Source organism: Gavia stellata, chromosome 5 (assembly GCF_030936135.1).
Source record: "Gavia stellata isolate bGavSte3 chromosome 5, bGavSte3.hap2, whole genome shotgun sequence".
Lineage (NCBI taxonomy): Eukaryota > Metazoa > Chordata > Aves > Gaviiformes > Gaviidae > Gavia > Gavia stellata.
Window position 1 is genome coordinate 31,080,350 of NC_082598.1, and position 24,929 is coordinate 31,105,278.

General features: G+C 43.0%; 1 protein-coding gene across 1 annotated transcript in view; it reads right to left on the bottom strand.

Annotated features, from left to right (window-relative positions):
* Window positions 1-14,226: 14,226 nt before the first annotated feature.
* KDR (kinase insert domain receptor) overlaps window positions 14,227-24,929 on the bottom strand; it is a 32,327-nt gene continuing 21,624 nt past the window's right edge. The window contains exons 22-30 of the mRNA XM_059817548.1: window positions 24,828-24,928; window positions 23,387-23,509; window positions 23,139-23,250; window positions 22,647-22,746; window positions 22,425-22,530; window positions 20,410-20,561; window positions 16,854-16,950; window positions 16,660-16,748; window positions 14,227-15,792 (exon numbers count right to left, since the gene is read on the bottom strand). Coding sequence (XP_059673531.1) covers window positions 15,573-15,792; window positions 16,660-16,748; window positions 16,854-16,950; window positions 20,410-20,561; window positions 22,425-22,530; window positions 22,647-22,746; window positions 23,139-23,250; window positions 23,387-23,509; window positions 24,828-24,928 — 1,100 coding nt within the window. The 3' untranslated portion in view covers window positions 14,227-15,572. The remainder of the gene's footprint in view (window positions 15,793-16,659; window positions 16,749-16,853; window positions 16,951-20,409; window positions 20,562-22,424; window positions 22,531-22,646; window positions 22,747-23,138; window positions 23,251-23,386; window positions 23,510-24,827; window position 24,929) is intronic.

A 24,929-nucleotide genomic window follows, 5' to 3' on the forward strand; every position in this document is an offset into this window, starting at 1 on the left:
CAGTAGTAATAACAGTTGTAATGGTAGCAATCAGAAGCCAATAAAACACATCTGACGCTGACCTCAATTAACACTGACATGCACTCTCATTTTAGCAGTAATATCAAGTGACTGCTACAACATAGTTAAAGCCCAGAGCTCTGTTTTCAAGGGATGCTGGTGACAGTTCTGTTTTCAAAACAAACAATGAGAGGCCACAAATCAGGATACCAAGTTGAAACGTGGTCTCCTGAGGATCTCACGATCCTGAGCTTGAGCTCTCAGATAAACACAGTGCTGCTACAGAGAGAGTCACGTTGCTTTTCTCATTCTAGATGATAAACAGGTGTAACCTGCAATTTTAAAATCCTGCAGGAATGGAGCAAACATCTACAGCTGGGATGACACAGGCCCTCTTCCAGTTTATAAAGGCAGATAATATAAGATACTCGCTGAGTAGCAGGCTTAACCTTTGAGGTTAGAAAGTTCAAACCAATTTGTTGAGAAAAGCTGAAGGCTTACATTAACAAGTCTCAGGAAGGGTCCGGGCAAGGAGAGGTGCCTGGACTAACAGTGATATGTCCTTCAGTCAAGAATGATATTCCCAGTGGGTAACTCAGGCTGCACATACATTAGCATTTTTGTTCCTTTTTGAAGGAACATTTTGGAAGTAAATCTTCCACTCCCCCCATGGGTGAACACTTTGGTCACGTTGGGGCACTATTTCTGAGTGTGCAAACTAGGGTCCCTTCAGACGACACCAGACAGAAAGGTGAGCTCTAGGTACAAAACTGACATGTCCCAGCCACCAATGGGCATTCAGGCTGTGAGACCAGACTAGAAACAGTTCAAAGCAACCTCCTCTCCCCACGTGCAATGCGGTCACTGAGTCCTTGGCACCAGCTGATTCACCCTACAGAGCTGCATTGATGCCAATGCAGACATAGCCTTACAGACAATTTCTGTTGGTCGACATAACCAAGAGTACTTAGTCGCATGAAATTGCCCAGGTACAATGGCAAAAAGCCAAGAAATATTCTCCAAGATGATGAAAGACTTACCCACCTTCCAGCAGATTAGATTTGAGCCTGCATCTTTTTTATGCCTAACCAGCATTTGCACGGGAGGGTATCCTCTACACAGCAGAGTTTCAGCTAGAGTACCTGTCTTTCCCAGGATGATATCTCACATGACTGGAAAAAGGCTCTCAGAAATAGTCTGGGGCCAAATCAAAACCAAGCATGTCTCTTCTATGGATCTCAACTGGATGTGGTGATCTCAGTGTTTCTGAGGATCCAGGCACTTATTCTGAGCTTCCCAAGGATCTAAATATGAAATTGCACATACTCCCAATACCTGAAAGGCAGTAGGGTCTATGTAATGGTGTGATGTACGTAAGGATGTAACGGTGGCCCCGGGCTGGGATGGCTGCTGCTTCCTGCACTAGCTGCAGCAGAAAGCTCGGAAGACCCAGGGGGAGAACAGTGCAGACCCCGACCTTTCAGTGCAGCCAATCCAAGCATGAATCATGGTTAGCGAAGTGAGTAATGAGTAATCCAGAATTAATTGTTACAGTCATCTATGGATGGAAAGAGCAGTTTTGTCCTGAGCTGCTACCTGAATCATTCAAAAACTAGAGACATTTTACACTGGGGTTATAAACAGCCATATGCCTTCATTAGGGTATCTCACTTGCTTCCCAGTGATCCCTGCTGTAGGCCAAGGCACATATTTCCTCTTCTATAGATTGAGGCATCTAGCTCTTTTCCATGTTTTAGTACTGAATCCTTTCTAAATGAAAGTCTTGAGTCCTTTGAGTCGATATGTCACCTGGACAGGAACAACAGAAACTTAGAGTCAGGTATCACCTATAGTTTGATCCTTTAACCTTGCAGTTTGACATACGTTATTTGCCCATCTAGTATCATATAGATATATTGAATAGAAAATGTATGAGATTAGACCCCTGTGGTAGCCCCCAGAGGAGTTTATAAGGCTGAGGACCAACTACCTCTAAATACTTTCTTGGCTTTCTGTGGTTAAAGGATTATAGTGACTCTGGTCCCTCCAGAAGTTGTAGCCACAGTCCACTGAGATGAATGTCAAAACAGCTGACTTATTGAAAAGATTCTGCATAGACGATGTCCTCAACTGGCATCAGGAAAATGGATTTTCTGAAATACCGAGGGACAATTTCACAACCTCAACTGTGTTTAATAGAGATGAGTATTTCGGTGTTACCCATACCACTAAATGAGGTGAAAACATGTGAAAACGCTTTTGGTTAAAATGTGGAGCCACTACTGATTTATACCATTGTGAAGCCTTGGCAGTGGATTCGTTTTTAATTTGAAGATGATGATGAGATCAACCTTTGCTTTAGTTTGACTTCTCTGATGATAATGAAAGCTATCCTGACTCCCCTACTGTCACAGTGAAAATCTGTTTGTGTATGCTTTTCCAATCCTAGCATCCTATTTAGCAATTTCTTGGTACTCTTGCTGCTACTGCAGGTTGCAAGTACTAACAACCAATATATAGAGAACCTAAATGTTTGCTAAATAAAAGATGGTCACACCAAGAGACCAGATGGGCTGCATCTGAAGGTGCTGAGAGAACCGGCTGCTGTCATTGCAAGGTCTCTAACGACTGGAGAAAAGCAAATGCTACATGCATCTTCAAAAAAGGCCAAGAGGACAATCCAGGGAACAGCAGACTAGTCGGTTTCACTTTGATCCCTGGGAAAATCTTGAAGCAAGTCCTCTTGGAAGATATTTCAGGGCACATAAGGGAGTGAAGGTTATTGGGAACAGTTAGCATGGATTTACCAATGGTAAGTCATGCCTAATCAACTTGATTGTCTTCTGTGATAAAATAACTGGCTTTGTGGATGAAGGGAGAACAGTGGTTGTAATTTACCTTGACTTTAGTGAGGCTTTTGAGACTGTCACTCACAACAATCTTGTATCCCAAGTTAGGACATTATGATCTGGATGGGTGGATAACTAGATGGCTAAAACTTTGGTTGGATAATCAGGCTTAGTGGGTTATCCTCCACTTAGAGGCTGATAATGAATGGGGTCTATCTTGGGACCTCTTGTGTTTAACACCCTTGTCAATGACCCAAAGCGAGTGGTGAAGTGCACTTTCATCTGATCTCAGAGCTGGCCCTGCTTCAGCAGGAGACTGGACTAGAGACCTTCTGCAGTCCTTTCCAACCTGAGTTATCACATGATCCTGTGAGAAGGCATTAAATGCAGCCCATGCTGTTCCTTCAGAGGATATTGGCATTTGAAATGCAGTATGCATCAGCATACTTTGCACTTCATCACAGCACCTAATGCAGGCAGTTTCCCTTTTTCATTTTCCATGCCATGGATTTGTTAATCACAGAAGACCATGATGGATCAAGTGGCTCAATTGCTTACAGATCACATGCTGAAGCTGTGATTTAGTTTTCTCTCTGTTCTTATTCAGGCAATGAATTTCAGTGTTCATCTCTTACTTTATATGCTCTTACTTTATATATTCTAGCTGTCAATATAGATTCAAAATAGTACAAGGTTTTCCACTCAAAGAGTTAAAAATAGGAGAAATATTCCAACACTGAGTCAAATACTATAGCTGAAAAAGGGCTGTGTGTCCTGAAATAGACTGGAGAGGATCAGTGCTGTAACAAAGTTTCCGTGTGAACCTCTGACTTTTATAAATACCAGAGACTCTTTCCTTTCAGATCCCAAGTTTACCTTCCTCATCTGGCTTGTTGCTTCCTTTAGCTGCGCTGGGAGGGACTGCTGTTTTGTAGGGAGAAGCCTGGGTTATTGTTGTCTAATTTGCCTTGTTGTTTTTTTCCACAGATACTGTCCCATGGGTGTCAGAAACTGTGAGACCAGTGAAAGGTGATTTTTCTATGCACAGTTTGTGAGATCTTGCAGAGATAGCAACAAGTAAAATCTTGGCTGGATTAAAATCAAAGGTGAAACACTCCTGAGTTTCAATGAGGACAAAGTTTCACCCAGTTCCTTTTGCAGGATGAAGTTCCTCATAAGGAGGGGTTTTGTATGAGGACAAAAATCCAGCGTAAGTTTTCCCTGAACTCTCTAAACAGAAGTGCTCAATGCTTGTGGCACATCATTATGTATGGCATTTAACTTTTTGCTCTGATGGTCCTTGCAGACCCCTGGCAGGAAATCACTCTAATGTAACCGTACTGTCTGTCTGTCTGTCCTCCCTTCCTGCCCCCTGCAGTGACTTTTTAATCCACTATCCATTTTAATCCATTAGTTTTCCACGTTATTATTTTATATATCCTCCAGTACTGGGGAAAGGCTTCAAATGGAGTTTGTGACTTAGTAGGCACTAAGAAATCTGACCACTAGAGCGGGAGCCGCAGCTTGTTCAGCTTTGCCAGTTCCAGGCTCAGAGGGCAGAGGAGGAGCTGTTCCCGACAAGGGATTTCCCATGCCTGCCCACAGCTCCATCTGACCACAAGGACCCAAAGCTCCCAGCTCAAACCACAGATTTTGGAGGAAAAGCAAATTTCCTCCAAACTTGCTGGAGGAAAAAATTGGGCCAGCAAATTTGGGCTGGAGGAAAGTGAATTTTGTGCACAGGTTGATAAGATTCTCAGGAAAGACCATGGAGTTGCAGCATAACAGGTTGAGCTCTGAGTGCATTAAGGAGATCTGATGAAGCTACGTCGATGGGGGCTCAATTCAGTTTCTCTCTATGTTCCTGCAAACAGACTTGTCTGCTTTCCCCTTTTATTCCAATCTTGGGTAACATTAGCATATTCCTCCTCTAACGAGTTTTATTTTAAAACGCCCTTATCTGAGGAGGGCTGAGTTTAGAGAAATCCAGCTGTAACTTGAGTTTTCCCTACTGCTTTCCCAGCAGAACAGTAAACAATTGTTCCCAGGGGCTGATTAGCTCCTGCTTTGACAATGCCAGTCACAGCCTTACTTGCATCTCCATCTATCCCCAGCAATAATTAAGAAAAGCTAGACCAAATTTGTACAACCTTGCTCTAAAGATAGTGGGGAGGATGACTGAAATGTTAAGGTGTCAGAGTGTATGTGAAGCAAGGGAGTAAGACAGCAAGAAAAAACCTCTTTGAATATTTAACACCTAAGGGCTAATCTTCAACTTTTAAGGTAGAGTCTTTTTAAAGGGGGAGACAAGTAACTTGTTTCTGAAATTTCCCTGAGCCCCACCCCAGCCTTACAGGAATATATGCAGAAGAAGCCTGTTTACAAGTTCATATCATAACTGTCACATGAGAGAAGGCTTAAAGTGAGACAGTGGCTTGCTGGAAAGGCACGCAGATAGCGAAGTGTAAGCTGAAACACGGAGCTGGACTTTCTGGAGTGCAGCTTTATCAGGCTGTCTGCTGGGTTTCTTCAGCCTTACGGGAAAGGCTTGGAAGCAGTCAGACAGGTTAACTGCTGTGTTATAGTCCTGTGAAGGTCTCCTACCCGTATGCACCGCACACGGCTCGTACAATCCCTGGAGCCAGATCTCTCACTGCACCTAACCCCAGCAAGCATGTGCTGTGCACGGGCTGACAGAGCTCTAGCAATAGTGCCAGGTATTTGGTGCTCAGCTGCATCAAATACCAACCTTCAAATCTGACGGGGCTTTTCTGCTCAGGCTGATATTCAGGGCAGTTATTTGTCTGCAGAGAAGCTGTGGATGCGTGAGTCCCAGCAGCTTCAGGACTGAGCTCACTGTATCTAGCTACGTTACGTTGCTGGAGATTTTCCCAAGGCCAGAAAGTCTGAGTATCTCTTAAAGGTTCATATGGCAAGGGAACATCCAAAGACACTGAAGTAAACAGTGTTTACATCTCATGGACTTTCAGCAGTTGTTTAGCCCTTCCATGATTTAGTCTCCAGGAGATTTTTCCTTGTAAAATTACTAACTACACATGCTTCCCAATGATGTCAATGAGTTTTCCCTCTCTGTGCATTGCTGAGCGTGGCCTGATTCAGTGTTCAGCGTTCAGCGAACTTTGAGCTAGAAGCATGGAGTGTTAAGAAAAATGTGATTTAGTTTTTCCTGTATTAATTACCGCTTTACATTTACCTTATGTTTTTCCCTGTCTTAAAAAAAGAGTAAACACGTTGACTTCTTTGCCAAGATTGTGTGGAAATACAGGATATATATATTTAGCACTAGTCAATCTGTTGAGAATGAGTAGGAAACCCATCAGTTCCTGAGGCTGTAGTAGATTTCCTCTGCACAACTTGTCAGCAGCCTGCTGGAGCTGAGGATATTCTGACTGTGTACTTAAAATGCCAGGAATGCATTGTTTATTTGCAGCCAAAAGGCTGAAAATCAGGGCCTAAAGTCTCTCACCCGGAGCTTGCACGACTCTTCAACAAGCTGCTGACATCAGATACAAGCTGTGCAGCTGGTATGCAGTGGCACTGAGCATCACTGAAATCAGACTGCAGGCTGCAGCCACATGAGTGAGGTACGGTGTCTGATCCACTGCCCCTTCATTCTCTTTGGAGACACACTTGTTTTCCAAGGGCTCGGGACCACTTAGAGCAATTTTAGCAGAATCCCCTTTACTGACCTACATGGTGCTCAGTGCAGAGCAGTTTTAAGTGTGTGTTGAAAAACACACACTTACGATCTTTTACGTGCAGCCTGAAAACTGTAGCTTTTGCAGAGGATTACTGTGTCCAGCCAAAGTTTTAGTTAACCGTCAGAGCTTACAACTTAACTTCTAAAACTGCAGGGGGGTCATACCGCAGTATACTGAAGCAGCCTTCTAGGAGCTCTAGCAGTTGATAGGGGAAGCCTAAGGAAGAGTAAAAGCACAGGATAAGCATGTAGAAAACTTCTCCCAAATATCCTATCACAGTTTCCCATGATTTGCAGCTCAGAGATTTCTTGAACTTGTGATGGCATCTTTATATTAAGTACCTCTGAATGCTTTCTTCGTCCATTAATTTGCTCCACAGTTTTCTGAACTGATGTAAATATTAGCAACCTGTGGAAAAGAATTTCACAGGTTCACCGAGCACAGATGAAAACTATATTCTTTTATTTGTTTTGAACTTTTCCCTGTTACTCTCAGTTGACGCTCACTAGTTCTTGTGCTGGAGGAGACAGGAAACAGCTTTTCCCTACAGCTCTTCCCCTTATGTGAGATACGTACAACTTATGTGAGGAGCTAGCGAAGTATTATCATTCTTCCCTGTAACACAAATAAAAGAAATGCACAGGACTGTTTTGCGGAGGACTTCAAGTGTCTGCAGGCATATCTCCAAGTTTACTTGAAATCCTTTCAGCTAATGAAGAGGCTATACCAGTACATAGTGGACAGGGAAAGATGCCTTTCCTGCCATTCCAAAAAATACTCCAGATGGAGCAGTGGGTCCCTCTCCCCCTTTGATGCTGTGCTGGTACCTGCTTACAGCCACACAGACACACTGTGCTACCTCTGGAAAAGGCCACAACGGCTTTAGTTTCACAAGCGGTGTTAGCCGGAGGAAGGAAAGATGCTGTGCCTCTCCGCCACTGCCAGCACCCACTGCTTTCCCTCCTGCGGCTGCCACATCCCTTTGTAGCTGCGGTGCTTAGAAAACTGCGTCCTGGGACTTATTTGAGTTCAAAGTAACCTGAGAAAACCAATCAACCAAACAAAAAAAACCCCCGATTTGTTTTCAGTCAGCTCTGTCCTTTGACTGGATTCACTCTGTCGTCAGGCAGCTGCTTTTCTGACACAGAAAAGCATGCACCAGGGGGTAAGGGTTAAGCCTGAGTGTCCTGAGGAAAGGTAGGGCAGTTTCTTTAAGTTACCACCTTATGTCAGAGTAGGTGTCAGGGAAACGCTGGGCTGAGCAGTTCTGAAGGTATATATACTGCAAGTATACATACTACTCATGAAACGAAACCTGCCTGAAATGCACCTTGGGTTTTTTACACAAAAGAAAGTCACGGTATTTAAGCTCTGATTAACTGTCATATGCCCAGACCTAAGAAAAAGCCCCTAAAAAAGAAAAAACACTATATAATGAAAAAGAAAAAGCACTTCAACAATTCAGATGATAAATCTGTCACAGACACTTCTGTGGTAGACAGTTCTCCACCTTAGATCAGTGAATTTTTGCAACGGGTGACAGATGTGTTTATGGCGTGTTGATTTGAATAAACATATTTGTATGAACATGTCAATTTGCTTGAAAGCTATGTAGTGGTCGGGAATTTTAATGAAGTTCATGAGTCAGAATGGGGGGAAGATGTTTAAACATACAGCAATGATTTTCTATTGTCTATTTGTAAAACTGTCACTTGAATGCAAAGATTCAAGACTGAGGACAGATTTTGCAATCCTCTATTCAATGTCTAAGGCATCTATCTCATCATGCAAAGCCCAATTCCAGCAGAATTATAAAGATTCCTCCTTAAATTGACTTTCAAGCTGGTCCCATAATAGACTCAACAAACTGTATAGCCATTAAGGGACTCTACATTATAAAATATTGATTTCTCTAATATCCGTATAATTCTACTGAGATGCAAATTGCTAATAAAACTTAATAATCCTCCTGAAAAATTAGTGACATTAGCCTGAGAGCAGGCTTGAAATGCCTAAAGCCATTGTTTTGATAGCGTTACCAAGCCATACGTTAATAATGGTATCGTTTTAGCTGCACACTCCCTGCTGTTTTAGTACTTAACTAAACTGTAACGTTAAATAGTTGTTGCCAGTTTAAGAAGTTTATCAGACAATATAAAGATGTCTTTGTGATTGTAATTTAAAACTACACATAAGTGCACCCAGAAAGTTCCACTTGTGAAGTTATCTCCTAAGGGCTCCGTTTATGGGTATTACCCAGAGTTTAAAGAGAGTTTTTATACCCCCGAGTCTTAACTCAGTAAGTAACTGATAAGATAGGCCATGCTTTCACTCTGTTCTGCTAGTTTGCAGTGGTAAATGGTGCCCCTGTTTGTGCCGCGTTGGAGCCATATAGCCTCTGCTTTCCGCATTTTACCCCTCCCCGCAGCCAGCCAGGAGCCAGCGCAAACAGCCTGGGAACGGGGCGATGCTGCACACACAGGAGACAAGTCCAGCCCAAGCCTTGGAAACATTTCACTGGCCAAAAACAGCAACGCTGAGAAGATGCCAGCAGAGTCGGATCTTGACATTGACTGATGTTTGCCGATGCTGTGGTACATCCGTCACGCGAATCGGTTGACATAACTCTGTCCTCTGCTGGCTGTCCCACACCCTCCTTCCTCCCGACGGAAGCTGGGTATCTTGCAGAGACCTGCTTAGGAATTGTGCCAAGCAGATGTCACCTTCTCACCAAGGGGCCCTATTTACAGGTTTTGGGAAATGCAAACAGATTTTACTATGGGGTAGGAATATTCTGGCTGGAAAGGGAAGGACTGAGGTGATAGCTGTCCATAAAATCCTAAATAACATGGAGAAAATGAGTAGGGAATACTTGGTCAGTGTCCTGCACAATACCTGGGGCCATCGAGTGAAAATCTGCACGCAGAAGTCTGCAGGATATCTCAGATGCTAAGGGTTTTACATGGGTTCAAAAAGCAAGTGGAAAATCCATCAAAGGATGTAAAACATAAGGGTCCATTGCTGGTTCATATGCCTTGCCCACCTGATCAGCACTTAAACCCTAGCCTGAACATGGCGAACAGAGTAATAACCAGTGCACTCCGCAAGTCTGCAAGTGAAGCCCTAGAAAACTTGAGGAATAAAGGGGCCCTGTTCCTGCACGAAATACGCACTGCAAAGCAGCCTCCAGACGACTAGCAGTAAGCAATGTTGGTCTTCCAGTCCTACGGTGCAACCTGATGATCTCTAATGAGGAAACCCCCTTTCCTCTTCCTGGATTCCTGGTGCTCAAGTAAAATTCTCCAATATAAGGCAATATGCATATTTGAAAAGGACATATGCAATTATTAAAACTTTTTTTTTCAGCTCCTCTCTCCTGCTCCATGCCAATGCAGCACTGCTGAGTCCAGGCAGAGTGTCAGTCCCAAACTCAAAGCCACTGCTGCTTGCTGGTCCCCATCAGCTGCGGGGTTAAACAGGCGTCTGGTACACCAGGTACGAGTGGTGGAAAACAAACTGCAATCTCCAGCCTCAAATGAGTCTGGGAAGAGATTGCGGGAATGACATTTTGAAACCGAAGAAATGAAACATCACAGATAATCTTTGCGACCGTGGTATAATCATGGGTTAGTGCAATACACCCAGAAGTGCAAGAAACTCCAGTAACCAAACATGACTTGCATCCCTGCAGTTATTCCTAAATGCGGATGCGCTGCAGTTGAAGATGTGACTTTGGCACATACAGAGGTTATCCTGCGGCCGGCTTTCTGCTGGTGAGCTTGGTGCCAGCAGCACGGGCTTTGTTGTGTGCCCCACTATCAATGGGTGACGCTGCGCCAAGCAGAAGCCCAGGCTGCTGAACCCTCGCTGGTACTGCTGCTTAGCCTGGCAGGATGAAAACTATCTTATGTCTATCTACAATGTGATGCAATCATGCTTGTGACTGTAGAGTGAAAACAGACCAAGAGAAAACTTAAAGTATCTACATTTCCACTGGCTTTTCTGAAACCATTGCTAGAGGAAGCATGCCACTGAGCATGATTATACCGAAAGAGAGAGCAGCGTGGAGCCCAGGGAAGCAGCTCTGTGGGATGCTGAACAGCTTCAGCTCCCCCTGGAAAACAGAATTAAACCTCAGTTTATATATTCCACCTTTTAAGACAGCCTTTTTTGACCAAGACTCAGGAAACCACATTTCACTGCCATTTTTCCTGGCACCAGAGTCTGTTTCTGATGCTAGAGATGGACCTGGAAATTGAATTCATTTATACCCCCCCCCCAAACTTACAGAGCAGCCATCATTCACCATAACATGTCATCCTAACAAGCTGCAAGGCAGAGATACTTCACATTTGAACCAACTGGTGGCAGTCAGTGAATAACGTGTAGGTAACCAGAACACCCTTCATCATCAACCTGATATGTATAACAGCTAATTAAATCTGTGTAGGGATTAGGCTTTACATTGTATAGTTTTATGGTAACAAAACCTGAGCTTCCTAAGATTACACTGACCAGCTCCTTATCTCTGATGCCAAGATGTTTATCAGCACCATATGTTACGAGCTCCTGCTATGTTTCCCAATGACCTTCTGGGACTTAATCAGCCCGAATGTCAGGGGTTGAGGAGCCGAGGACATATATTATGACACAGAATGCAACGCTCAGCCAGGCAGAATGAAAATCCAGGGCTGAAGTCCAAAGAAAAGGTCTTTGTTGGTTAACTTCTGTCCCTAATAAATTTGTCAATTAGGAAGAACAAACGTTAACTTTGTTTTCCTTGCCCTTGCTGTTGCTTTGTGAGGTCCCATACTGCGAGGTAACACAGGGTGTGTACTCAAGTATCAGTGATGAGGGGAAACCTTGGATGATTCATGGTTTGGGAATGTTTCACATAAAAATAGCAAATTTCAGCTTTGTATCTGGAGGCTCTCCATGCTACCCAACTAAGTTTTCCAGCCTTTCCATCAAAAAGAGATGCAATTAGCAAGAAATTTTTGTCTCCAATTTCAACAGCTCTGTGATTGTAGTCTTTTTTAGTCACACGTTGCTTTTAGAATTAACGAGCACGCCATCCCAAAAGTCCCCAGGCATGGTGCTTGGGGATGATCACATCAGAAGAAGACATGGGGGATCATCATAACACTTTCAGTTGAACATTTTTATGCTGTGTGAAATACAGTTGCTTGTGATTGGAGATGCATTAATAAGAAATGCTTAGGCAAGGACTGGATTTTCCACGCAAAGAATGAGATACATTTTACAAAGTGTTTTGCAGGGAGAGGGACCTAGCTACCATGCTCGAATGCCCCTGCATTCTTCAGATGGGCTGTGTTTACATTGATAAGAGCTGACATGAGCCATCTTCAAGCCCCGAAACTGCCTATTTCAGGCATGGCTCTGCTTGAGTCCCCACATCCAAACCCACCAGCAATTCCAGTTCATTCTGGCAGTTTGTCTGAACAGGAGGGGTCAACCCCATCACTGCTTCTTTTCACTCCTACCCAGCTGCTCACAGTGATATGTTTGAATCCCTAATCTCACGAGTGTCCCTTCTGTTTGCAGCTCATTGGGCTCAAATCCAGGCTGGAATCTCCCATGCATTTCATGGATAAAGTGACATGGAATCTCCCATGCATTTCATGCTGACACTTCATTGCACGGCTGCAGGATGGAGATAAAGCTGGGACTGGTTTGCGAGGCATTTGCAAAGCTGTGTGCTATATGTCTGTCATTTCATTGAAAATATCCTTTCTGGAAGTTAAAACATCTACTGAGACACATGTGGCCTGACTGGGGTTTAGCTGAATGTGCTGTATTCAGAGTACAACAAAAAGTCCAGGTGTTTTAAAGGATGTAATGGCCATGGTCTAAGAAAAGAATTGTGTTACTGGGTGCCAAATAGATGAACACATTTATAGAAGCTTTGCGTGCTCCTGAAACAGAATATATGTAATTTTTTTTTTTAAAAAGAAGCTTATTTCCTTTCCTAAAGCAGGTGTGTGCTAGTTCCCACATTTTACAAGCACCTTTAAAATTATTTGGACCCACAAGACAGTTTTATTGACAGACAAGTATTACAAATGAGAAAACTCCTGAGCTGAAATGGGTATATTGCAACTTCATCAGTCTGCATTATGATGGATGTTTTAGAGGTACTACAAACACACAGGGAAGCATCTGACTACATGTGTGTAGCACATACCATGTGTTACACCAGGCTGGAGAGGAAACAAAGCTACAAAATTTAGATGTCTAAATTGAACATTCCAAACCTTGGGGAGCTCCAGATATAGGGCAGATGGACATCAATGACAGATCTCCATCTCCACCTCTCTGCCAGGACTCTCCAACATGTGGCTCAGCAGGGTACCCGTCAAGCTTCTGCCAGTGTCAGTATTTTATGTCCATTGTATAATAATACATAGAAGAACACTTTCATTAAAGATATTGAAAAATAGGGGGGGGGGGGGGATGTTAAAGAATGTAGCATTGTCTGTTGAGCATGCTCTACTGGCTAGACTCTTGCTTGGGAGGCAAGATAAATGTGAAATATATATATGCAAATACAAGTCCTTCCTAGAAGCCCTTACAGCAGATCTAGGAAGCCTCTCCCTTATTTTTCTACCTGACACACGCCGCCCCCCCCCCCCCCCCCCCCCCAGCTCCTGCTCTCCTGACTGTAAAATGCTTTAGATTCAGGGAGAGGAATGGAGAAACATTTGATGCTTGACACCCCACAGCCTTGTAGTCAGGGCACGGACATAGCGTGTAGAAGGTATTCGTTCCATATTCAACCTGAGGAAAGTTTAGCAGTGAGATCTCCTACTTCCTAGACAAGTCCTCTCACTATGCAGTAGCCTGCGAAGGTCTCATTTCAAACTGCAATAAAGAGAAGTGAATTCAAGTCTGAACTTTGTGGTTTAACTTCCCTTGCACTTTTTTTAGCGTAAGCACTTATGATTCTTTGAGGCCTGATACCCCAACGGTGGCCAGCCTTGCACTGAGAACGAAGGCATACGCAGTGCAGAAGAGAAGGTCAAAAAGTGGACAACAGAGTGAAAAGGTGGGAGCTTTAAGTACAGATTTAAAATAAAGAAAAAAGTTGCTACACAAGAGCAGGGACAACATTCAGCTATAAAAAGCGAGATGGAAGAAACACAAGGGGAAAAATGAATAAGGCTTTAAGGGAAACTGCTACTCCCCAGGCAAAAGCCGCAATACAATTAGACCAACCATTCCCTAACTGAACATAATAAACTCTTTCAGAGCAGATTCAGTCTGTGCAAGCAGTCTATTCTTCTAACCATTTCTCTAAAGGCACTTATTGCCAACTACTAAAAATCACTGGAGTTTCTTTACTATAGGTACTCACAGAAATGTTCATAGACCTGTACAATGGTATAAATAACTAGATTCATTAATTGGCACTCGAAATAAGTAGCACTTGATAAACTTCTCTGTCAATAGACAGGATATAATACATGCAAGAAAATCAAACAGATCTACTCATAGGCCCCACCTCTAAATTTCCAGTCCCTTTTAATAAAGTGAAAAGTTTTAAAATTTTGTGACCCTTGTAATGCTACAGAACACTGATACAAAATGTGAATAGTACAATATCCATTATATAATTTATATTTATATTTTAATATATTACATTTATTTCTACATAAAGAGGCTATAAATACTGTATATGCCTTATATTCATGGTTCCCACATTTGACATTATAGTAAGTACAAACAAAAAAACCCCATTATAAAAATACAAAAAAGGACTCAGTAGAAATAGCTTTACGTTTTAAAATCTTGTAGCCTGCATTGTGTCTATCATTAGAGCTCTGGGACTACAAGAGCACAGGTAAGAAGTTGTCCAACATTTAGTCACAATCTCACCACTCGGAGAAGATCAAAGCTGCCATGAAACCAGTCACGGATTCCCAAGACTACATAAACAAAGATCTCTGCCAGTGCAAACAGACTGGGAGTTTGCAAAGTGAAAGAGTCTGACCTATATCTGAGGAAGGGGGGATGAGATGAGAAGGTAGAGTGCCCTTCGGATGCCCTTTGGATGCCCCATCAGGACCACAGGGCATCCTAAGGTCCTAAGGTAGATTACACTGCCTTTTCTACCAATTGTAAAGGTTACCCCCATGATGATTCAAAGGCTGGCGGCGGGGGGGGTGTATTTTCTGCAGCCATTTCAGGCTAGCTCAGAAGCAGGCAGGCACCTGGCATGGGCCAAGGGTGCTGGGGAGGACAGAGGGCAGAGCCGTCCCCAGAGGTGAAGCATGCCCCCGGCACCCATGGCCCGTCACTTAGCGTGGTGCTCTGCCTCCTCCCTACTAACCAACCTCACCGGGCAAGTCTTCCAAGGAAATGCAGCTCATGAGGTCTGGTACAGCAACTTCTTTTTCTCTGCCAAGGACAGAGACCATCGCCCCCACCTATATTTAGCCCAGCCTATGTTTAGTCTCAGGCCGCCGGTGAGTGCCAGAGCCTTGAGCTGGAGGTTCCTTTTTTTGTTTGTGGAGGTGCAAGCAAGGGATAACTCTGAGAAACAAGAAGCCAGTGCCGTGCTGTTTCCTTCCTGGAGTCCAGCCACAAGGGGAAAAACAAAACAAAAAAAGAGCAGGGCTGTGCCGCTATTTCGTACAACTAGAAACAGTTAAGTTGAACGCCGTGCCGCTGCCTGCATCAGGCAGATGCTCAGCATGTCACCGGGGTCCCAAAGGCCACCATGCTGCCTCTGCTATCGGGTTGGCACAGCACCCACACACCGCAGCCAGGGCTTTGCACCCTCAGCCGCCAGCGTCTCTTGAGGAAAGCGCCCTGCAGCCTGGCATGGCGCAGTTTTGCTGCCAGATGCTTCTGCATCCTCTTCAGAAAAAATATATGTCTTAGTCTCACAGACACAGTCTTTCTAAACATCAAACCTGAATACTACCAGTCCAGGCAAGGAAGGCACATCGCGGGGGGACCCGGAGCTGCCGGCTTTGCCCTAGAGCGGCGGGGAGGTGAGCGGCGCGGTGCCGTCGTAGGCGAGCCCGTGCGCGCGGCAGAGCGGGGGCGAAGCCTCCCGAGCGCACAAGAGTTCAGTCTCCTCGCTGGAGTAGACAGTGGTGTCCATGTCATCCGAGTGGTACCCCGACTGGTACCCGCTCGTCTGGTTGGAGGCTTCGGACATGACGGACTCATTACTCTTGCTGGGCACCAGCATGCTGCGAAAAACAAGCAGAAACAGGACTGAGAGAGCAGTGGAGACTGTCTTCTGGAGGGCAGGTGGGCGATTCCTGCCAGCAGCTACTTTCCATCACAGCAACAACCAAAGCAAAATGATGCACCTAGCAAAACTGGCTTCAAGCTATTTTAAACATGCATTTGATTATAAGGAGAGACCTTTTTATACGCCCTAACTTCACTAATGCATGAAAAGGATATTTAATTTTCTGACAGTACAAAGAGTTAAATTGCGACCACAGATCAAACAGAGAGAAAACTTTGAAAGGCTTCACACATTTCAGCCGTGGTGCAATCACAACTGCAGTATACTTTTGTTTGCACTGAAGTTGTCCTGGAAAAAATAATTCCTGAGAAGCTCTCAGAGAGCATACGTGAGGTTTCAGCTCCATGAATGCCACTGTGCTTCCTGTGAACTGCACAATAAAGCCCCTGTACAATGCTCTGAAAATACACCCAGGTACATCCTGAAAACTCAAGAGTCAGCTTTAGGAAAAAAGAAAGAAAAAGAAAAAAAGAAGAGCTCTTTGTCATAGCGACAGGCCCACACAAATGCGCTCAGTTGTGTGCACCGGCTCAGTTCCTTCGAGGGGTGGTTGTTGCTTTTGCAGCTGATAAATACAAGTCCTTTCTGGGGTGCTGGCTGATGCTTCCAACAGCTGCATTACCTCTCCTCTCCTGGTACCAAATGCGGATGACCAGGCATACAGTGCACAATTTTTCTTTGTGTTTTTGAAAATACAGGAAGAAAAGATTTCGTCTTCTAAAAAACGTTACAAACCAATCACTCTTCTGACGTACTGCAAGCAAAAGGTAATATTCAATCCTATGAGCAGCCTGAGCCTTACCTAAAGGGTATTTTCACTTGTTTATCGCTCTCTTCCAATGTCTTCAGCTCTTCAGACGCAAGAACCATCCCACTATCTGTCTGGTTTTCCTGCAAAGTTGTTAGAAATGCATTAAGTGGAAAGAGATTAAAAAAAACACCATGAAAAAAGACATCAACAGAAGGAAAAGACATGCAAACAACAGATGAACTCACCTCCTGAACAACTTTTACAGTGGTTACCAATGGAACATCTTCAAATGTTTTCACACTCACAGGGCGGCTTTTTCTTTTGCTACCTTGTCGGTACTGACTGAAAAGAAAACAAAACAAAAAAAGTTTTGTGTCCACTATCCACAACTTGGCTGCAAACAGCACAATGATATCAGAATCCTTTCATCTCTCTACAGAGAAGTTAATCCTTTTGTCAAAACATATTATGCAAACCTCAAAATAGCCATGTATTGAAAAGGACGAACAGCCTAGAAAGTGGCATGTTTCTGACCTTCTGCTCCTGACAACCTCGATCTCTAAGCAAATTCTAAGAAATTGCTTTGAGAAAACAGCTCCTTTCCTCAGTTAGACTGGAGGGCTTCACTTCCTGCAAGCTTTGCTTAGAAATATAATAAACAGAGGAGCCTGGAACACAGACGTGTGTCTGTTCCTTTGGACTGCACTTCTGAGCCCTTGGCTGGACCTAGGACAACAACAGCAGACTCAGCAGACTGCCGCCCTTAAACTGTGGCGATTAGGAGAGGGAGTGCTACATCTCTCTTGAAGGCTTTTCTCCAAAAGAAGCCCTCTGGGCAGGATGTCATCCATAAAAAATATTGGACAAAAAAAAAAAAATTGACTTTCATGGAGAAACTAATACAGCAAACAAAACAGCTACCCGCAGCTTTCTGTCTAAGTGGATATGGAATAAAATGGATGTTGTCCCAGTTAAACAGGACAAATTTATGTTCCTAACAGCTAATGAAGAAAAAGCCATGGAGTTAAAAGTGTGCATCCACCTGAAGCACAAAGCTGGAGGCAATGAAGAGCACCATTCACCCCATTTCCCAGCTTTGAATCTAGCTATGCTGAGTCCTGCATATCTCCAACAGACATTTATTTAAACTGGTGGGGATTTTACAAGTTCCCTGTGTAGCCTGCTCAGGTGCTCAATCACACCTTAGAACGTTTTTCAAATATTAAATCCAAGTATTTGCTGCAAATAAAATTTGTCCTATTGCTGAGGACACAGGATAATTAATTAACATCCTCTTTCAAGCAACTTCTCATATACTGAAAACTGTTACTGTGTTCCCTCTCCATTTTCTCGTCCTAGACTTAACAAAACCAGTTCTTCCAAGATCCATGCGCTGACCATGTCTTCTGTTTCTGTAATTCTCCAATGGTATCTAATCCACTTCCCATCTAATCCTGCCAGGACCAAAAGCATAAAGCATTTAGTGGACAATCTAGTCCACTTACCTTCCTGGACTATGTGACCTTGAATGATGAGAAGTTCATTCCATAACTTGCCTTCTTAGTCTGAAAGCTTCCTGTGTGCTTGCATGTAATGCCCACACACGCACGGAACTGCATGGACAGGACTACAGTTACCAGGGTGGTGAAGACTGGGAATCCCAGCCTCATGATCCGAACAACCTCCCAGGTATGGGAGTCCTGCTTCTGCTCAGCCCAGACAAGAGTCAGCCTACATGGGCTACAATGAATGAGATCCTCCTGGTTAAGCCAAGCTACTGGGCAAACAGGACCAGAAATAGTGTGCAGGCAGAGGGAGGCCACATGTGGAATCTGATTCCTGCCCGGTGGTGGTGAGAGCTCAGCTGACGTCCTGACAGTATTTCCTGACACGTGTTTGCATTTTGTAATAGACTGTCCCATAAAAAAGGGCCAAAAATGCCCTACAGAAAATCAAACTCCATCTTCCCTGCTATCCACCAGACCAATTCTCCCTAAAAATGAAACTTAGATTGGTTTGACTTCGTTTGTTCTTGACAAACCCATGCTGGCCATTTTTAGTTACTTCATTTTCCTGTAGGCATTTACCACTATTTAATGGATCATTTATTCAGGGATCATCCCTAAGATTCAAGTTAACCTGATTTAAGGGTTAGTCCTTTTCTGTTCTTTCTAAAACCAGACCTTATCTTTACACTTCCTTAAATCTTCTTTACCTCACGTGACTGTTCTTAATGACAATCTTTCAAGGTTCAGAAATTGCATATCTATTTCCTAAGCCACATATGGCAGATGTTAGGAGGTCCTGCTGATTTTAATTTACCTCAGCAACCTAAATATTCTTTAACGTTCTGTGTTTTCCCTGCGCTTGCTTTTCCTCTTCCAGCTTTGATTTAGAGATTGTATTTATCAGCCTGTCCTCATTGTTAGTACTTTTGTGAAGATTGAAAAAGATATTACTGAACAGATCAATCTTTTCCACTCCGTGTATAGCAAGATCCGTGCCTACAAAATAATTTTCAGCTACCAGAACAGAAGAATAAAGTCCCTAAGCATGTTTTGAGCTCCCCACTTTGCCTCTCCTAGCATGGTTTCCACAAGTGCTTTATCACAAACCCTGTCACCCTGTAAGACAGAAAAGAGGCTCGAAGTCTCTTTATAAGGTTGCCTGAGAGATTTTACTTCTGTTCATAACAGGAAGTGGGGACCGGGAAAAGCCATAGAAGAAGTATTGGAAGTGGAAAATAAGTGTGATGTTTTCAGTGTTAAATCATGTTTTTGTGTCTCTTAAATATTTATATTTAGATTTTGCCCCACTACTAAAACATGGGGTTGAGAGTTCAGCTCTAGGACCGTACGTTCAACTGAAGTGTGAAATGCACTGTGCCTACCTAGTCTTTCCCAGGGCCTCATAAAAATGTCATCCTGCAGTACTCAAAATCATAGCAACTTCGTTTGTCTTTGGTGGATAAAATACAAGCAGTGAGGGAGAGGGCTCCACTTTGTGGAAACCATGTGAAACCTGCCAACAGAGTCCATCTCTGCCCTGACGGTTGGATCCTTCTATCCTTCTGAGATTGCAGCAAGCAACCCAGGGGTTCCAGCATCTAAGTGGCTGAATTTGATCTTAGGCAACACTGGATGAGAAAATACCTTTCTTCTTACATCCCGTGGTGAGGTCCTCACAAGGTCCAACATAAGCCCTGCTTAAGTGCATTAGTACAAACTCCTTACCAGAGAAGTCACTTCTGCCACGATACCCAACAGCATCTACCACTACTGGTCCATCATGGATGCTCCAGCAGCCCGCCAGAAGCAAGCAATGGACAAAGAAAAGTGACAACACTATTTAGGTTGCATTCCCCTTGGCTATCAATTCATGACCTATTTACCAACATTTCACTTTAGGAGGGGAAATGCCAGAGAGGTTATTAATGATAGATCTATTACTATTACTGTTTTAGGGAGCTGCAATAGAAGAGTGTGAACACAACTGTATTGGATCAGTAAAACTTTCTATTTGTTCTGGTTCTTAAAAACTACATAACAAATACTCATGTATTTTTTTGAATGAGAATACCAAATCTTGAAAGGGTAGTAAAAAAAAATAATAATCCCCTAGCATTTGGGGAGGTAAGAAACTAGTTTTTGCCTGCAAAAACTCTACAGATTCATTCTTATCCCTATGGAGGAGGTTAAATATGGACCAGGCAGCTGAAGTCTCTTCCTTTCATTTTCCCTGCCCCCAGCATGAACAAAACCTGCCCAGAGGCCCCAGTAGGATGTCCACCATATAAAATACCTAATTCCTGCTGTGTTGTCATAATGGAATTTAGGATCACAGACTTCCTCTTCCTCCCTACAGGAAGCAGGTGAAGTTGGGAGAGAAAGACCCGAATCCTCTTCCATATTCAGCGATACCGACAAAGGAAGGACAATGTAGTCTTTACCATCCTGTAGAATGCAGTGAAAAAATACAAAAATTAAATAAGGCTACAGAGATATACAGACATAAACAGCTATACACACATACGTGGAGAATGCATCAGTCCAACAGAGCTACCTTGGTTGTTTTATTAAGCTATGAGCATTCTACCACCCTTGCAGGAGCAGCTTCATTAAAAGAGGGAAACTTAGGAAGAGCCACTGCAAAGTAGTTTTCAATAAAAAAATGAGATTTATATATGACATACCATAACACAATGCATAAACTGAACTTTTTCTTGATGTCTTTGAAATAAAAAAAATTAAATTTTAGTAATGCTTGAATTGCAATGACACAAAGAACATGACCTAAACTGAAAGTGAGATTGAGTTGGACTACAGCATATGAATCATAAAGCCTAAATTAAGTATAAGAAGTAAATGAAAAAAGAATGAAATGGAGATAGTAAAAAAAGTTTTCTATCAATACTTTGGCATCTAACTTAATGTGAATTACAATAACATTTTTAAAAATTTCTTCCACTTGTTTACATTTCTGCTTTAAAATATGAAGAGAAAAAATGGATTATGCATCCTTCAGTACTGCATAACTATTTATAGTCCCATAAGAAAACATTTTGTAGTTTCCCTTTTTATTCTAATTTTTTTGCATTTATCCCTTTTGGACTACAATATGACACACATAATTAGCTATTAGTTATCAGACAGTAGATCATGTTTGTCTTTTATAGTCACAATACATTACAGTTTATAGCAAGAGAGTCTAAATCATTAGTAATCCAACCATATTAGGTTATGGGCAAATATACATAAAGTATGCTCTGAACATACAAGGAAACAAGTGTTTTACTGTGAGGGTGACCAAGCACTGGCACAGGTTGTCCAGAGAGGCTGTGAAGTCTCCACCCTCGGAGATATTGAAAAACCACCTGAACATGGTCCTAGGCAATGGGCTCTAGATGCTTAAGCAGGGGGTTGGACCAATGACTTCCAGAGGTCTCTTCCAACCTCAGCCAGTCTATGATTCTGTGATACGTAAGCTTCAAGCTGCTCTGTAGGAAATTCTATCCTTTCTGAGTTCTGGTATGCACAGAATACACGACACTTTGGAAGGACAGGTAATTCCCATCACTACCAATAGGTCGGAAAGGGAGAACTAGTCTAATAGGAGAGCATGTGGCAAAATCCAGCCTCCTTCATCCGAGTGCTCACATCTGTTGCCCTGGCCTTGTTCACATTTGTGGTGCATGAAGAGGGAGGAAGAGGGAGACACAAGATGGGGAACCCAGGAGGGAGGGAGGCCCATGTACCCCACCTGGAAGCAGTGGGCTCTCTTACCACAATGCCTATACGTTGGACAAGTCTTAATACACTTATCCACATGGAGCTGCTCACAGGCAGTGAAATGCATGTACCCTTCTCTTCCAGAAGAGTCATTAAAAACACTGCATCCCACATCCTCACATATGCTAAGATATCTATCTTTGGCACAGTGAGATGCACAGGAGCTACCTGCTGAAATGCCTCTGCAGTATGCAGAGAAATCAGCAGTAGAGCAGGGAATTAAGTCTATGCCAACAACTCCCCAGCAAGACAGCTACGTAACCACAGCAGTGGTGTCATGGGAAGCCCTTGCTGGCAGGGCAAGGTGCCTTTTAGTTACCACAACAGACCTCTGCAATCTTTCCCTTCCCAAGTCATTCTTCTCTGCAAGTTGCCCCAAGTACCAGTCAGTAATGGGAGCGGTGGAAGAAGCCCAGGCTTCCTGACGGCTCCAGTGGACAGCACCCGACTACGGGATTTCATGGTAGCTGGCAGGACAGGAGGGGTTCAGCTGGTGGTTTTAGCAACTAGAGAATACATTCCATGTACCTGACGGACATTGGCTTGCAGTAAATTCCCCAGGTGCTCCACCAGCTCTGAAAACGTTGGTCTTTGCTTAGGATCTCCATGCCAGCAATCCAGCATTGTTTGGTACCTAGAAGGACAAAGCCCATTAAAATATCAGCATAAAGAAAACAGCACCTATTGCTTGCTCAGGCACCTGCTATTATTGTGAGGTAAATGTGGGCAGCTGGAAGAAGAGTTTCTCACATTTCTGGTGTTGTATAGTCTGGTGCTCTCATCCTTGTTCCTTCTTTCAGTCTTCTGCAAAATTCCTCATCAATTTTCACTCCAGGGTATGGCGATGCACCTAAAATGAGAGCAGTGGTAATTTTAATGCATTAGACTCTTAAATTCTGGGATTAATTTTCAAACAAATAATTCGCTATGGCCTGAGTTAATAAGGTAATTCAGTATATTTGGATGTGCAAACAATTTATATTTATGATGGCAACAGCAACTGATCAAGTAAATGAGGCACATCATCACATACTGAAATCATATGAAGAAGCATTTCAAGTCCATGTTCCCACAGTTGCATTTTTAAGGAAATTTGAGTATTTTATTTTGATGGAGAAAATAAACAGGAAATTTTCAAGAAGTAATAAAAATGCTAAAGAGGATCCAAGAACACTTTGACTGTTTTCTTCAGACTCTGTTGTTTAAAATCTAAGATGGCTCAGTAAAATTAAAGTGACTCACCTAATGAAAATATTTCCCACAGCAAAACTCCAAAGGACCATACATCACTCTGAATGGTATACACTCTATCAAAAATGGTTTCTGGTGCCATCCATTTTAGGGGTAGTCTGGCCTGAAAGCATTTCCGTAAACAAAAAGGTATCACAGTTTAGCAAAATATTGAGTTTCCACAAACCCATTTAGGGTGAAAAAAAAAAAAAGTCCTGACTTCATACTAGTTCTCTCTCAACAGAGAATCTGAAACTTACATCTCCTTTCCTGACGTAATCTGGGTCTTTGTAGATGTCTCGAGCCAAGCCAAAATCACAGATTTTGACCACGTTATTGTCTGACAAGAGGATATTACGAGCAGCCAGGTCCCTGTGGATGCACTGCAAAGAGAAGTAAACAACTTCATATGCTGCCTGTCGTCACAGCTCCGTCCACGGGACTGATCTCTTTCACATATGTGTTCTCCTTCCCTCAAAGGCCAAATAATTCTTAAAACCTTTTAAGAAAAAGAAACCTCAGCATCAACAGTTACTGATTTTAAGTGCTTTTTTGATGGTCACAACTGATTTGGCTCAGGGAGACTTGTGTTCCCAAGTCCAAACATACATCTGTTTATCCACTATGCAGACAGGGCCTTTGAAGTTAGCTAATTAATTATCCTAAGAAGCTGACACAAAACAGGTTCCTTTGGATTTACTTAGGTTCACTCAAATCTGTGTACTCCACTCTCTCTGAAAAACATACCACACTAAGACGCCGATTTGATTCCAACACAAACTAATCTTGACTACAGACAGAAAAGTCCATGCCTTTATCTATGCAGAATGACAGCTTAGCCAACAACCCAAAGACTTCAATACTCAAGCCTCAATAGCTTGAAGTAAAAAAGCCAGGCTCTGAAAGTGGCTGCAGATTTGCTTCTAGTATGGACTAGAAATGCAGATCCTGGAAAGACATATTTTCACGTATACACACCAACCAGGATATATGAAATGTAGACAAATGCATGTTTTTAGAAAAGACTCAAGTCTGCTCTTGAACACCTAGCCTGCACTCTAGAGCAGTTTTGTATTCCCCGCTTCTATTTCCTTTTCCCATTTCTAAGCACTTTTTGTTTCTATACAACAGCAGGCAATTCCTCACTCTTGCTGGAATTTACATCCTTTGAAACATGTACTATACATATTTAGGATGAAACCACAGAAAAGCACTTCTAGAAGGCCAAAATGCAGGTGAGGTGTTATTGATTGCCAAGAGACTCTCCAAGGAGTCATCCATGAAGTTTCATAGGTGAGCATCATCTCTCCTCACACTGTCTTTCCAAACCCACTGCGCAAGTTACAGGCAACCTCCGCAGAGCAAGCTCCTTTACTCTAGTTTAGCTCCGGTTACCGGGAATTTGTCCCTAATTCCTTTAATCGTCCTCATAAGTCAGCTCCCCTCCTCCAACTACTTAATCATTCTTCTATGAATCGGTGACCCATAAACCCTATACAGATCAGTAACATTTGTGTCAATAAATGCACGGGCTGTTTCACTCTGTAGTATTAATGATTTGGGTATGTCTTAGGGCAAAAAGAAAATGTTGCGGATGACTGCTAGTCCAAAGATGAACATGCTGTTTCCTTCTACAGACCTACAGCACTATTTCCTACAGTCAAATAAATAACACGCCACTCTCCCTGAGAAGTTCCTTACTTTGCGTGAAGCCAAGAACTCCATTCCCCTCGCCACCTGGAAGCTATAACAGATGAGGTCCTCCATGGTCAAAGGGTTCTTGCAAAGGTCTTCAGGACCAGC